The sequence below is a fragment of the Branchiostoma floridae genome, chromosome 12 (assembly GCF_000003815.2).
Source record: "Branchiostoma floridae strain S238N-H82 chromosome 12, Bfl_VNyyK, whole genome shotgun sequence".
Classification (NCBI taxonomy): domain Eukaryota; kingdom Metazoa; phylum Chordata; class Leptocardii; order Amphioxiformes; family Branchiostomatidae; genus Branchiostoma; species Branchiostoma floridae.
In genome coordinates, this window is record NC_049990.1 from 17,308,135 (window position 1) to 17,323,384 (window position 15,250).

The 15,250-nt window shown below is 42.0% G+C and overlaps 1 protein-coding gene across 1 annotated transcript in view; it reads right to left on the bottom strand.

The window, feature by feature from the left end:
* Positions 1-13,580: 13,580 nt before the first annotated feature.
* The window catches only part of LOC118427080, a 3,215-nt gene continuing 1,545 nt past the window's right edge, over positions 13,581-15,250 (bottom strand). The window contains exon 3 of the mRNA XM_035836717.1: positions 13,581-15,212. Coding sequence (XP_035692610.1) covers positions 13,581-15,212 — 1,632 coding nt within the window. The remainder of the gene's footprint in view (positions 15,213-15,250) is intronic.

A 15,250-nucleotide genomic window follows, 5' to 3' on the forward strand; every position in this document is an offset into this window, starting at 1 on the left:
GACGAAGGTCAAGGTCAATTTTGGGCCCCCTGGTGTGTGGCCTTGGTACTGCAGCGCAACTTCCGGTTTTGCTATCTCGGTGTTCTGAACATGCTATGGTCAAGATTTTTAAGCATTAGATAGCTCTTGTGCTCAGGAAAAAATTACGTAAGTTAGGGCCCCCTAGCGTCTAGTTTGGGAATAGCAGGGGCATTTTTGTCAAAAACTTCTGACGAGGATAACTCAAGAAGGGAACAACGGATTTTCATCATTTTTGGTATGTAGGTACCTTAGACAATTTTGTACAAGATTAAATACTAATTATGCAAAATAGAAGTACATTTGCATAATTAATGAGGATATTATATCATGGCAGTTTTTTCAATGTATCTCTTGTCCTGGATGTGATATGGTCTTGACATTTGGCTGGTAGATAGCTTGCAGTGTCATGACAAAGTGGGGCAGATTTTAGCCCCCTAACATTTAATTGCGGAACTGCAGGGGCGTTTTTGTCAAGACATTCTAAAGAGGATAACTGCAGAAAGGATTGATGGATTGGCATCATACTAGGCATGCGGGTACCTTAGGCAAATATGTTCATAATGATATACATTTTATGCAAATGAGGACTTAATTTGCATGATTAATGAGGAAATTGTATAATTCCATTGTTTTCAATAACTGGACTTCAATAAATGTAACACATGCTAACTATGATAGGTGGAATATAAGCAGATACCAAATATGGTAATGAGGAACTTATTTGCATAATTTATGTAAAAATTGCAAAAACGCTTTATGATTAATAATGGGAATTTTATAATGGTGACATGTGTACGTTAGTCAATGATGAACAATACCATGCATAAATTATGTTAATGTGCTAGTCAATTGCATGAAATTTACGAAAGCTCTAAATTTTCATGGAGGTATGAGGTCGCCGAACTCTAGTTATGAAGGGTGCTTCGACAGAATATGGCAGAAAGGGTTTTTGTTTTGCATCCGGCTTTACTTGGCTCTAACCCTTTAAGGAAGAAGCAAGTACTCCGCAATGATCAAGTTCGCATTATTTACTTAATGACTTTGTTAACACTATAGGTGGTAATATTATATTTCAATCACAATCGTTTAGGTCAATATCCTAAACACATTAGGATTATTTCTACTTCATAGTGAAACGGGCAACAATGTATTCATCTTGGAAAAATGGCCAATCAACACAAGCATTGATGATTAAGGGGCAAAAGTTACTAATCATAAATACGATTTTGTAACATAAGCTACTAACGTTAGTACGTAACAAAAATACCAGTGCATGTGCTACGACAGAAGAGTTAATTCTGAAGTAAAACTTTGTGACGGTATTTTTCGACTAAAGCACAAATCAAACGATTATATCTGTGCACCAGTTTGTCTGTCGCCTACATATACATCGTGCAAATAAAGTTCTTCTGATTAAAGAACATGATTTTGACTGGCTCCTCTAATCCGTTGATTCTATTTGAGTATCGAATGCGGTATCGGGTTACACTTGTTCCTGCGCACTAGAATATGGTGCTGTAATACACCGTATGGCTATAACATTGACTAACAATATGGTTGGTTCAAAGAATTTTAAAGCAAAGCAGCACGAAATTCGTGACAGCGAATGTCTTTTTTATCTTTACTTTCCTATCACTACGTACAATAGATGTTGTTTTGTTCTCAGAAAAGAAAGAATACGACCAGACTTTAATTCCACTCTCTTGACGTACGGTGAACCAATCAGCAAACAGCTTCTGAATGATTGACAGATTATTTCCCGCCATTGGAACTGAACAGACGAAGTTTATTTCTTCGCATTTACCAAACATTTTAGACAGTCTTTCTAGTAACGTGGTGGGTTACCTGAGTTTATTCTCGCAATTTTCTAAATCATTGGTCCATATGGATACTGGTGCAGCAAAAACACTTTATCTGGCCGTTGCTGATTCTGCAAGACTGTGGAAACATGTTATCACGGACAGTCCCAATCAGTCCTTCTTCTTGTTCCTTATCATCCTGACGGACGTTCAGTTCCGACGGGCTCTTTCAGTCCACTCACTTCATGTTTAGTATTTGGCGGAAGGGTGCAGTAATACGCAGGATATGTTTTGTTAGCTATATATGATTTGGTCCAAATTCGTCAAAAAACACTTATGGCTGTGTATGTATCTGTTCCGGTAGTCATCCGATCTTTGGCGACGATCAGCAACCCCAGTGTCTATTCCCCTCCCTAAAATGTTAAGACCCGTCAGTAACAAGGGCTTTGAACAGAAGTGGTGATTCATCACAATCATACATTTCTTTGGTAACTTTCCCAGCTTACAGACACAACAGATAAATATTTCAGGGCTACTAGGTAGCATTTCTTATGCATTGGCAGTGGGTTCAGATTTTGAATGAGTTGACGTTTGTCCTACCTTTCCAAATTTGTTGGCAAAGCCAAATACAATCTTTTTTTCCTTAATGGAAATCGGTACTCGTGCTATTGCTAAAGAACTTTTGTGCTACTGCACCTTGAGCTGTGCATTTGCCTCTCTTGTGGCAAGGAATAAACAATCTCCATCCTCGTACAGCCTGCGCATGCGTCTTGGAGTTGTGAAGTCACATCTCCCACATTGCACATGCTCGAAATGACTGCTCTCCCCTTTTCGCTGTTTTTTTTAAGTCAATACATATGGGACTTTTGTTTTAGACACTCAAACGTATGAAAGCCGTCTTGGCACATAGAGCATGTATTTGTCTGAACGTTTACTCTTCTGTTGTCTTGCAGCAGCATGCAAATGGCCGCATAAGGACTTTTCGGATTGCCCGGAAACATGCTCGGACAGGTGTGCGGCTATTTTTCCTCACACCTCTGTGTTTTTCTGTCCGATATCATTGATGTCGCTTGTACCGTGTTGAGTTTTGTCCTTGTCGAGGACGAAAGAGAGCAAACTTGTCACCAGGCGGAAGCGATGGCCCCACCGATGCCGACTCCTCTCCGCCGAGAGGATATGGATGGACCTTCATCTTCCGGATTTTCATGGGAGGCAGCATTTCAGGGAGTTCAGACAACTTGTCTTCGATTTGGATTTCTTTGCACCCAATTTAATGCAATGCAGTAACTGAGTGATGATTTAGATACCGATACCTTGTTCGACTGTGAACAATGGAGTTGTCGCCATGGCAACATGAATGGCAGTAAACACAGTTTCTGAGATTGTGCCACTTGTTTGACCTGAAGAGGGTAATATATGCTGTTAGGTAATGAGTAGATTTAATGTGTGAGACGATAAAGAAGACTATAAAATCACGTCCCCACTTATTGAATGCTTGTAATATATTAAGAGTGAGAGTCGTACACTAAGGGAACGACCGATGGCGTTCGGATTAAGAGCGACTAAAGCCACATCGGCAAAGACTGACCACGAGCTAGCTGATCACAAAACACAATTACGTATTAGTTCAAGAAAATTCAGGCGAAGGCAAAAAGTAGGAATCATTACATGAAATTGAGACCAAAAGAAGTATACTTAGCCAAACAATGTCATAAATGTTCGCTTTTCCAAAAATAAAAAGCTAGATTTCATCCCAGGTAATCCCACACTTGTTTCAAGTGCCCCTTAAGAAAAGCCCTTTATCAACTTTATCATTTATCCAGATGTGGCCATTTCGCGACTTGTGATGCGTGATCGGCTCTTAAACTTATACATTTTAATCATTGCAATTCTTGTCTGACACTGCAGCTGAACAAAAAGAATCTGAGAGTAAGGCACGGAGGACCCGCCAAACTCTTACAAATTATTTCAGAATGTCAGATAGACTGTAAGCAGTGGATTCCTTCTAGCCTCTTGAGTTCTGCCTTTCTCCCAGTTGTGCTCCGTCCGAACATCTGTATGAATGCCAGCCTGGGAGGATGAATAGTGAGTGGTAATGTATCCTTGTAATGCGCATGTATCTGCAAACATATATTCACATATGTGACATATATGGGGCTTCAGCAGTGCAGTTACAGTTGGCAAAAGCTTACCCTTGTTTGCACACTTGACAACACCAGAAGCTTCTCACACATGCCACAGGCATCCTCTACCTCATTGGCTTTAGGCCTACAAATGCAGTAGCCAGCCTGAGATACATACTTAGGCACCATGTTATTAAAGCGGGGATGATTCGTTTGAGGAGATGGGCAATATTCTTCAAAATTGAAAGAACGTACATGTAGTACTACATAGTTGGCCCGGTATACCTTTACCCACTTGTTTGCTTTGCCGTTTTGCTTGCACCTGTTGGTAGGTAAGGATCTTCAGGGCACTGTGCCTGGATTGTTTTTCCTACAATGATAGGATCCCAAACTCAGTGCGGTACTTAGACCACGAAATCCGTGCATGGTAGGGAATGGACTTAGCTAATGTCCATACGGGGAACGTCATCGTCACGTACTTTTTTTCTGTTACAGTATCAATCTACCAGTTTGTATAGGCTGGTAGCTGTAGCATGATTGTATGTCTGTACGTACACACAACCTTTATGAAATTTACAGGACCAGAGTGAGGTAAACAATGTTGTAAACTAGTATCTGTTACATGAACTGTATTGTATTGTATTGTACATCCATAATGTTAGAATCCCTGTTCTATGATAGCCTGTACAGGTGCAGTTCTTTCAATTTTCTAATGTAACGTTACCGATTTAAAGGAATGGGGAGTGTGACTAATTTGAAAAAAAAACACAACTCCGAAAGAAGAATTTCAGAGTAAAAGAGATGTATGGTGGAGATGAGGATGAATGGATAAATCTAGTTGTGAAAAAACATGCCAAAAAAGTAGAAATTTAAACGACAAATTGTGAGTCCATGATACCCATGCCACAGATGTTATTGTGGGGATTCTTTCTCAGCATTTCCACGACGGTCCATTTGGCCGACTTTCTCGGCATTACCGATAGGTTCTGCCAGGGGGAATTTTCCCGTGCACGATTCTGTGATCCTGTCTAACAGTTACAAAGCTTATTGGCAAAACCATACCCTATGAGCATGTCGTCTCCTGTCACTGTTTCCACGACCGGAAGGGTGACCTGTGTTGAATTTTGAGTATATACATACGAATGATATGTCGGATTGTTGTACCATGTCCATGGCGACTGTGGCCAGGATGGGCTCCCGTCCTTTACACTTCCCCCCGCACCTCGCATACTTTCCTCAGCTCTCCTCTGTTTTCTACCAAAGACTGCTATCATACTTCTTCATTAAGTTTGTTTTTTAATTTGCTGCTAGTACGTACCTGTTTCTGTTGCGACCATTATTGTGGTTACCCCCGTTATACCCATTGGAACTTTTGTCAGTGCAAGAGCCATTTATACTGCCTTTTTTTCCTTTTTTTGGTGGGAGGGGGGTGCTCCTGGTTGCCCCAGCCCGTCTTTCTGCCGCTTAGTATAATCAACATCGTTTAGTGAGGAAGCTGCATTTGTCGCAACGTAGTACTTCTTTATAACCTGTTCCAAATTTTCGTTCGAAGTGAGTGTCATTGCGACGATAGGAATTGAACAATTTGGACGTTGTCGTGAATTAAGAAATCTGAAGTTTTAATGGCCGGCATGTACACGTTCCTTGATTCGGGCATTTATTTTTTCATTTTGTTGTTGTCTGAACACGAACTTCTGACATACTTTCAAATGTCCTCTGTTGGTCTGAGTATTCCAGGTGTTGTACAGTCTCCATTACGGGCCATTTCGTGGATGTGTTTTTTGCACGTTGGTTTTTGAAGCCGCTCTAATTTTTCTGTCGGGGGGGGGGGGATCCATCAGGATGTCCCACCTGAAATCTTCCCTTGCGCTGCCGACGGCTCTCTCTACTTGGGCGTTCGCCCGCAACATACATTTTCACTTCTTCGCTATCCCCATAAAGACGTTGAACCGCCTTTTCAGGCTAGAATGTGCAGCCCTTTTGTTGATATCAAATTGTATCGATTTTGATCCAAAAAATAAGCTAAAATCGACATGACAAAAGTGGATTATACTAAGAGCCAATGACATTCACGTATGTTTCATACCGCCATGTCGATTCATAGGCCGACCCACATGTTGAAATCAGATGTCAAACTGTAGGATGAAATGTCATCCCTCCGCGCTGAAAACGTTCGTCCTTAGTCCACCACTATGCCCTGGAGATACACCACTGTCCCCTGGAGATACACTCGACACTTTGTAATCTATTACGCTTTGTAGTTGTGTTAGGTCCTTATCGGTTGGTATGATGTATCTACCTCTTGTCAAAGTTGTATGTTGGTTCGTGTTCAAGCCCGGCGCGGCAGATGAATGGTACTGATTTACAATTTGTATGATCATCCAAAAAACATGGCATTATGTTGTTGACATGTCTTTTGCTGCCTCTACGTCAGTTGCAAATTTTTCTCTGACCATGTGCATTCGTCAGCACAACGCTTTGAGAGCGCATTTCCTATACAAGAGGTAAACCATATTCTTTTGCTGTTTTTGTGGTACTTTTTTGTTGGGTTAATCTCCCCCGCCACTACCTGATTGCCTAATTTTACTTGGAATACTTTTCTCTTTTAATGTTTGGTGATATGTGAAAAGATTTGGAGATTTCTATGATATTTCGCCTTGAAAGATATTCAACTTCCATTGCTTTCCCAAACTGTATTTTTTATTTCATTGCATTTTACATATAAATTCAAATATTGATGATAGAATAAAACGAAAGGAATGAGTTGTGGCGCAACTACTGATGTTTGCCTGTTGGTTTGGTAAAGACGTCTTAATGAATGTACAGTCATTTCATACTTCCCCAGCATCGTCATTTTTGGCAAGTGTATCAAACACTGCTGCCTGTAGGTCTCCTGTCCAGGTACATGAGCGCATAGCAATTTCCTTCTCAGAGGTAGCATCTCGGCAATGGCTTCGATGGTCTCTCCATCGCCGGTAGCCACTTAGCCATGTTCTCACACAGCTTCCGCCAGGCGTCGCGCCGTTGAGCCAGTCTCCCTGCGATTGCACATGTTGTACCGACCACAGCTGACTCAGATTATTATTTAAAAATGTCATAATTTCTTCTTTATATTATTATTAGCCATGCCTTGATTTCTTGCATGATACTCCAATTATGAAATCTAGGGTTACACAAATCATATTTAGTTAGCCTGGTAACCATACAAAAATCGAACAGAAACAATATCAAAACCTACTTCGTCATGTCGACGTCGTCTCCTCCTTCTGCCATCTTTGACTAGGAAATTGGGAGTCGCCAAAGGGAGGATCACCTTAAGTTTGGACTTTTTCTGTTACAGAACGTTGCATATACACCATTGCACAACTGCATTATTGTCTGTGAGTGATTTTTTTTAAATTTCTTTTCCTTTCCTTTTCAAGCAGCCTAAAGATCATGCTGAAACACACAGCAGGTAAGCTTGCAACTGGATGAAAAAATAATTGTTTTGTGTTGAAAACATAAGTACAAATGTTAAATGGTTTTTATGTCAAAGCCCCCCTTCTTCTTCATTCCACGTACGGCAGAACCCAATCGGTGTCGATAGACACACCACTGTAATGTTCATTATTTTCTACTCGATTGTCCTGGAGGAGAAATACACTCTCATTGTCCTTTTGCTTAATCAAGTCTTCTTCTGGCTGTAACAGAAATGTCAAGCTAATTGTGGATCCAAATAAAGTCAAGTAACAGGTGTTTGTGATTAGCAAACAGTCCACAATTCAGAATAAAAAGGTTTCTTGATTCTGTTTTTTGCTTTTACAACTAAGATGCTACTCTCACTAGTACATAGATAATCGTACGTAGTATTGATTCATTCGCCTTTCTTGGCGTTAAGCATAATACGCCCTTGTTGATTGAAAGTTTGTTGCCTCATGTTCCTACCATTTCTTTTCAACTGATGTGCACAGACCTGTCCAAGCGAGATATCAAATACAACACGCTTGTCATCGTAGTCAATGTCGGCAAAACAAGGCAGTACAAGGAAGAATAGAAGCAGACGGGAAGCGGTCTTTAACAGTCAAAATAAGAGTGCAAAAGTCAGTCATGTCTTTGTTGACAGATCTGTACATCGGAAATTATTTGTACCAACATCTGTGCAATAAATGAACAAGACGCAACGTCACGAACAAGATCGTCAACCGAACCCCACGATGCGAATCCAAGTAGAACAAAAAATCATCATTCTTACACTACACTTTTCTTTTGGGAGTCCAGTTCAAAGCCCGTCTCGTCGACGATATATATACGGTGAGACTTACCCGATCATTCAATCTATTGTCGCTGAGAGTGGTTCGCAGCAATGTGAAGAAGACCTTCACCACACCTTCATCTACAGAATGCCCCCGGTTTAATATGTTTCGTATGATCAGTCATGAACATGGGCAATGTTGTTATAATAAATCAGCTGTGTCTGTGAAAGGTCTTAATCATAGAACATCATACTGTACATTGTAAAAATTATCAATCCAAAGGTGGGTACTTGAAGCCAGTGTACTCTTTAGAAGGGAAAGTCTCCATTATCTTCTTCACCGCACAGGTAGGGTTGACAAATCTACTCTTTGCTTTCAGCCCTACCCAGCACCATCTGACCAACTGGCAGTAGGCAATGTACCTGCACTGTAATTGTAACAGTGAGTTTGTCTGTAACTTGTGAACACCTGTCAACCCTGTCACTTTACAACGATGCAAAAATAAGACTTGCTCACATTTCCAGGTAAGATAAGTCGTATCAGCTATAATAATAAAGAATGGATGTCTAAAAATGGTGACCGTTATTGTATACGATTATAGTTGTTTTCTATTCTAATTCCAGGTAAATAGCGTGATTATACATGGCAAAGGCCGCGGAAAAATATGACAAATCCCGACCCCGGCTACCTCTCACCGCCGCTCGGCAGCCTCGGACCTCCCTCCTCAGATTCCCGCCACATTTATATTTTGTCATCTGATAGAAAACTGTTGCCTAAACAACAGTAACATCGCACCCGCTGCACACCCACCCTTACTATGCAACATTTTGCAGTCCCCCGATCTATGTGGGGATTCTGCCCTCCATTTCCCCTTCAGCGTCGCCATTGTTGTTACCAACACTGTTGGCAACAGCACCTCCGACTAGTTCCTCTTCCCTGTCTGTGTGTTTTTGTGTAGAAAACCACACTGAAAGTACACTGTATATACCATAGATCATCTTTAAAAGTCGTGTTCATAACAGTCGGCATGCTTTTTGACCCTTTATCGCTTCGTACTGTCTGTTGCGCGCGTGTACGCATGCATGCATGTATGCGCAGTATCAGCGACAGGGACCTCCTCGACCGCAAGATCTAGTTCCTCGTCATCTTTCTCCTCAAATTCCCTCTTCCTCTTTATCCCTACTTTCCCTTTCCACGTTTCTTTCTTCTCCATTTCCTTCTACTTGGAAGCTGGATACTAGATGTAATATTCGTAAATATAATCAAACAACAGAAACAGACAATAAGCTTATAACGTAAAGATATGTCAAAAATATACATAATAAAATAAAAAATAAATAAAGGCAAAATCAACAATGCCGGTACACAGAAAGACAAGAAGATGATGATCAGTTCAATTTGTGAAGTATCGGGCCCCATTTATTGTAGTGCGACTCTAATCTGTTGTTTCTTGAGGCTATAGTCAGTTTTGTTTTGTAGTGTGACGTAAGATATGAGATGTAATGACCTGTGAATAACCGTCTGTCCCTTGGATTGAAGATAAAATATTTTGAAACTAATATAGTATATAGTATCGAATCGTCTGCATACATTCTTGGCAATCATGTCAACAGTAAGTACAATTCATTATTATGTCTCCTGCATACCTCCACATTTCCTCTTGTAGTGTTCTTACTTCGTCTTTGAATCTCCCCAGGTCTGTTGTTACATTTTCTCTGTTGTCTTTCAGCTTGGATGGAGAATGTTCAGCGGCTGGAATGCCAGGTGTTCGAAAGATGGCCCACCGTGGTCCCCTAAATCTTAACCCATACTTCATCCTGTGGGATGTTTCCCCCATACCATGTCAGTTTCCTGTGAAACAGAGTACACCTTAATCTTAACATGGGAAGAACGTAGCTGTCCATGCTTGTATATTAAGGTACACAAGGTCCGTTTATATTTCATTATGATGCCCAGTGAATGGAACCAAACTTATCCAGCTTTTCTTTGGGTAGTCGTGCACCGCCGACATCAGGAAGGCGAGGTACTCACCGGGCTTTGACTCCACTTTCTTCCCTCCCTCCTCATCCTTTGTGGTGAAAGGCAGGTGTTCAGCCACCACATAAAAGTAGTAGTGTGATGTTAGTAGTACACTTAACGCTTTGGCTTTGACGAACAACATGCATAAAACTTGCAAGAATATTTTAGTAACATTGCTGAATAATCTGGAATTCCTTTAAAGTTTGCAACTTCAACGATTGAAATATCAAGACCATGCAGAAAACTTTTTTTTCAACTGAAATACTCAAGACTTAACATTTACAGTACAGCAATGTAGTGTGACGACAACATGTGGGAAAAGAACAGAGTAGCTGGCAAAGAGAGTGGTCCATTTGGAACTGAACTTGTAAAGGTCTCCAAAAAATCAGCAAAGACAAGCTGCAATAATTTATTACCTTGTCACCACTTAAAGGGAGTTAACTTTCTACAAGAAGGCCTTCCTCGTCAAAGTGTAAACTTCTCCATTGAGTTGCGTAGCGTTTCTTCTTTCTTTCTCCGGACTTCTCGAGATCCTTTCTTGTTGATGACCGTTGGTTTGCTTTGTTACGAGATTCGTAGTATTGGTCCATTTGCCTTTCTTGGCGTTTGGCATAAGACTCCCCTGTTGATAGAAAATGTGTTGCCTCATTCTCCTACCATTTCTTTTCAACCGATCTTACACATTCACATTGTTTTGTGTTTTGCCCTTTGTTTTTCACTTCTAGTCTTTTTTTCTTTCAACATTTGAAGTTTCTCTAATAGCTCAGAAAACGACACATTGTATGACCTTTGGAACGATTTGTTCACTTTGTTTAGTACTTGCCTTGCCTCAGACCTTACACTTCTCCGTTTAGGCTGAAGGTAGGGGAATTCTCTGATTTAAGCTCTAACTTAGCACGAGCACTCGGCCATAGTCTACTAACCTTGTTTCTTATCTTATGGCACTCCTGGCAGTTCTTGGTGTGGAAGTTTCCCCTAGCTTCCGGTAGGGCCTTCCACGACTCAAGTGAGACTGAATAAGTAGAGTACTACTTCCTGGCTGCAGGGTTGAGAGACCGAAAGTTCTTCCTCACTCGTTGTCCTACCTTTCGAAACGAGTCTTTGTCTATAGAAAAGTTCTTAACTATAGTTTCTATGTACATGTTGTGCCTTTCTGACTGACTTTTAGCATCCCTATTCACGGAAAAATGATTTAAAGCTACACGAGCGAACCCAAACGTCAACTTTGTCAGACACTGAGCTAGAGAGGACTCAGAGGAATGCAGAAACGCCCCAGATTACTTGTCGTCCCGCTACCAGTCCCTTGAACAGTATGTGATCTCTTGGACATTATTGAATTGATTTTTACCTCAAAACGTGTAGCTACATAGTATTACATTTATTTTATTTTTAGTGTCTAAAAAATTACAGTGGACTCAGATAGTAGGAAATAAATTACGCTAACACAATACGTAAACATCATTATGCTTAAGTTTGCCGGTGTCCACTATCTTGATTTTTCCACACGGCCTGTGATTGGTCAATGGAGATATGTCTAGAAATGAGTGAAATATACGAAGGTACCGCGTACAAAGTAATGACTTGTTATCTATCAAAGCTATATATAAGAGATTATTGTTATTTTAAATACTCAATTAGAAAGTGTAACCCCAATGATGAATTATTTAAGATAAGAGCGAACTTTATCTAAAAAATCACCCGTCAACAAATGAAGCAGATATTTGCTGAAAACAGCAGTAAAAACAATCCCTCTGTTTCACGGAGGGAACGAACGTAAATCTAATCCAGGTATATGAAAGCAATAAAGTATTTGAAAAAAGACGCTTAAATACGGAGAACAATGGGTTAAATGATTCAAAAGGCTCAGACAATTAACATCTATATGCAAGATGTCCAGCGTGTCGACGACATCCTTCATCCCTTTCTCTTTGAATCTTCTTTTCTTCAGCATGGATGAAACAGATAAAACCCTTCCAAGCCCCAGGAGGATACGAGAAGACAATGACGAAGATGAAGATTCAGTCTGCTTCCCAGTTGACACGCCTGTTTCAGAACATGGATTTCCGAACATTTAGTTCCCTGGGAAAGAGAGTACCAATTAGCGGTACGAGACTGGGGTTGCTAGCGGCAACGCCAAGATGGCCGCCTACCGGCATCTCGAAAAATTCGCGTTTTATCGAAAATGAAGGTCATTTTTTTTGCAATTCAGTTAATTTTACTTGTCTATTTTTCTTTCGTTACATCTAGACAGAAGCCTGTTCAACACATCTTAACCAATGTAATGCATGCTGCAAGCTGTTTTGCCGAATAACACCCTTCTGGAACTTGACACAACATCGAAATAGGGTCAATGAGACCCCTGGGCGAAAAAATGCTTTCACTGTAACTGTTACAAAAGCTTAACACACTGGACGTACGTTTGCCTATACAACACACTCTGGTGGGGTGGGATCAAGTTGTAGCAATCTTAAATCCACTAGTGTCCAGTAGGTCGTACTATCTCTCATTAAAGTGGTCGATAAGGCGTCAGAAGGATGACGGCTGAGACATAACGGTTACCGGTTTCGACCTTTTATTCAAAAGTCTTCATCAGAATGACAAGAGAGTGGTACCGCACTGGCTTTTATAGCCTCTACTCTAGTTAGGGCGGGGCGCCCTGAGCAGTTAGGGCAGGAGATAGCCAATCAGATTACAGGATATCATATTGCACTAGCTATGTGGCCAATCAGAGTATAGGGTTCAATGGCCAATCAGCTTACAGGATATCGTTATGCACTGGATAGATCTGGCCAATCAGAGCGTGGTCCATTGTTCTCCCGGCCAATCAGCTTATGGGATGTCATCTTGCACTGGCTGTATGGCCAATCAGAGTATTGGGTTCAGTGGCCAATCAGCTTACAGCATATCGTTTTGCACTAACTAGATTTGGCCAATCAGAGCCTATGTCTAGTCAGGTCAGGGCGCTCTGAGCGTAGTCCATTGTTCTCCTGACCAATAAGGTAGTTCGTCTCATAGACGATTGTTCTACTGGCCAATCAGGTTACATTTAGTGCCCTATGCCCTTTGTTCTATGACATCATCCGTTAGGCGGGAGATACAGACATGGAGTGCGGTACGGCTAACTATGAGCACTTGTACAGAGGTAAAAACAAGACTTGTCTATGCATACATGGCTGTGACTATTACAAAAGAGACAATAGTAAATATGCTGTAGTCTTAGCTTGCCGTGTGGAGAGGAGTTGGCCCCAGTCGTCCTTTGTAGAGTTGTCCTCAGGTGGAGTCTGTCGCGTCTCGGATCCGTTCCATGTGGATGGTAGGATGCTAGTGACCGGCTAATGTGGCGATTGAGTGTTCATTGGGTGACGGTCACGACGAGATGCTACTCTTCAAACCCTGGTGATCTCTAAGGACTCCTGGTTCAGGCCCTCTGGATGTAGTGTTCTGAGTTGATGAATCCAGTAGGACTCCCGTTGCAGGCGGCGTTGTCTTGTGGTGTCTTCATGTCCTGTGTAGCGTAGTTTTTCGATTCCAAGAACTTCAAGGTCTGCAGTGTTGTGATCTGTGAGGTTGAAGTGGGCTGATACCGGAGTGTCCTTCTTCGTGTTGATGGATGATCGATGGCCGTTCAGTCTATTGGCCAACGTTTGTTTGGTCTCGCCCACATATTGTAGCCCGCATTTCTTGCATTGGATGAGATAGACGATGTTTCTGCTTTGGCAATTGATGTGGTTCCTGATGAGATGACGCTCTCCCGTGCGGTGGCTTGTGAAGTAGTTGATCTTCTTGATGTGGGTACAAGTGGAGCACTTGTTTCTTCCGCACGGGAAGGACCCCGAGGGAGTGAATTTTTTCAGGAAGTTCTTGTCCTCCTTCGGGATCTGGGCTCTTACTAGGAGATCCTTTATGTTTTTGTTGCGGCGATAGGCAAACAGTGGTGAATCTTTGAATATGTCCTTGGTTCTTGTGGAGAGTTGCAGAAGGTGCCAGTATTTTCTGATGATGGTCTGTAGTGGCGGAAGGTGTGGACTATATGTGGTGACCAGGACTGTACGTTCTTGTGGTGGTGTCGGCCCCTTTTCCTTCAGTGTGTCTTCGCGGGGGCGTTCTTGTGCACGCGTGATGGCGTCGTCCAGTAGGGCTTCTTCATAGCCCCTTTGCTGGAAGTGTTGCCGGAATTCTGCAGCCTTTTCCTTGAATCTGGGTGTGCTTGAGCAGATGCGTCTTAGACGTAGGAACTGACCGTAGGGAATCCCCTGCTTGCAGTGTTTGGGATGGGAAGAGTTTCTGAGTAGGTACTGGTGCTTATCTGTCGGTTTTGTGTAGAGGTCTGTTGTAATTTCCCCCTCCGAAATGATGACGGTGACGTCTAGGAAGTTGATCGAGGTTTTGGATGTTTCCACTGTGAACTTAATTGTCCTGTGGGCTTCGTTAAGGTCTTGGATGAAGGCCTTTAATTCTTCCTCTGATCTTGTCCAGACTGCGAAGATGTCATCGATGTACCTCCACCATATCCATGGTCTTGGGGTTCTTTTGTAAACATATCGTTCTTCGAAGTTCCCCATGAATATATTGGCGTAGGATGGGGCCACTCTTGTACCCATAGCCGTGCCTTGGATCTGGATGTAATGTTCCTCGTTGAAGTCGAAGTTGTTGAGGTTTAGTATGTTGTCCAGTAGTTGGCATATGGCTTCCGTGGGGACGTCAGCTGGGTTCTTCTGTAGTGCCTCCCTACACGCTTGTATCCCTTCATCTGTGGGTATGTTGGTGTATAGGGAGGAGACGTCTAGGGTGACGAGGGTGGCATTTGGTGGTACCTTCCCGAGTTTGTTGAGTCTGCGCAGGAAATCTGTGGTGTCTCTGATGTAGGAAGGTAGCCTTGTTACGAGGGGGCGGAGGTGGAAGTCTGCGAACGCCGAAATTCTTTCCGTGGCACAGTCGTTGGCCGAGAGTATCGGTCTTCCAGGGTTGCCTTCCTTGTGGATTTTTGGAAGGAGGTAGAAGTTGGGCGTTCTGGGGTGCTGAGGAGGTGCCAAGTAGTTGTATGTAGTGTCATCTA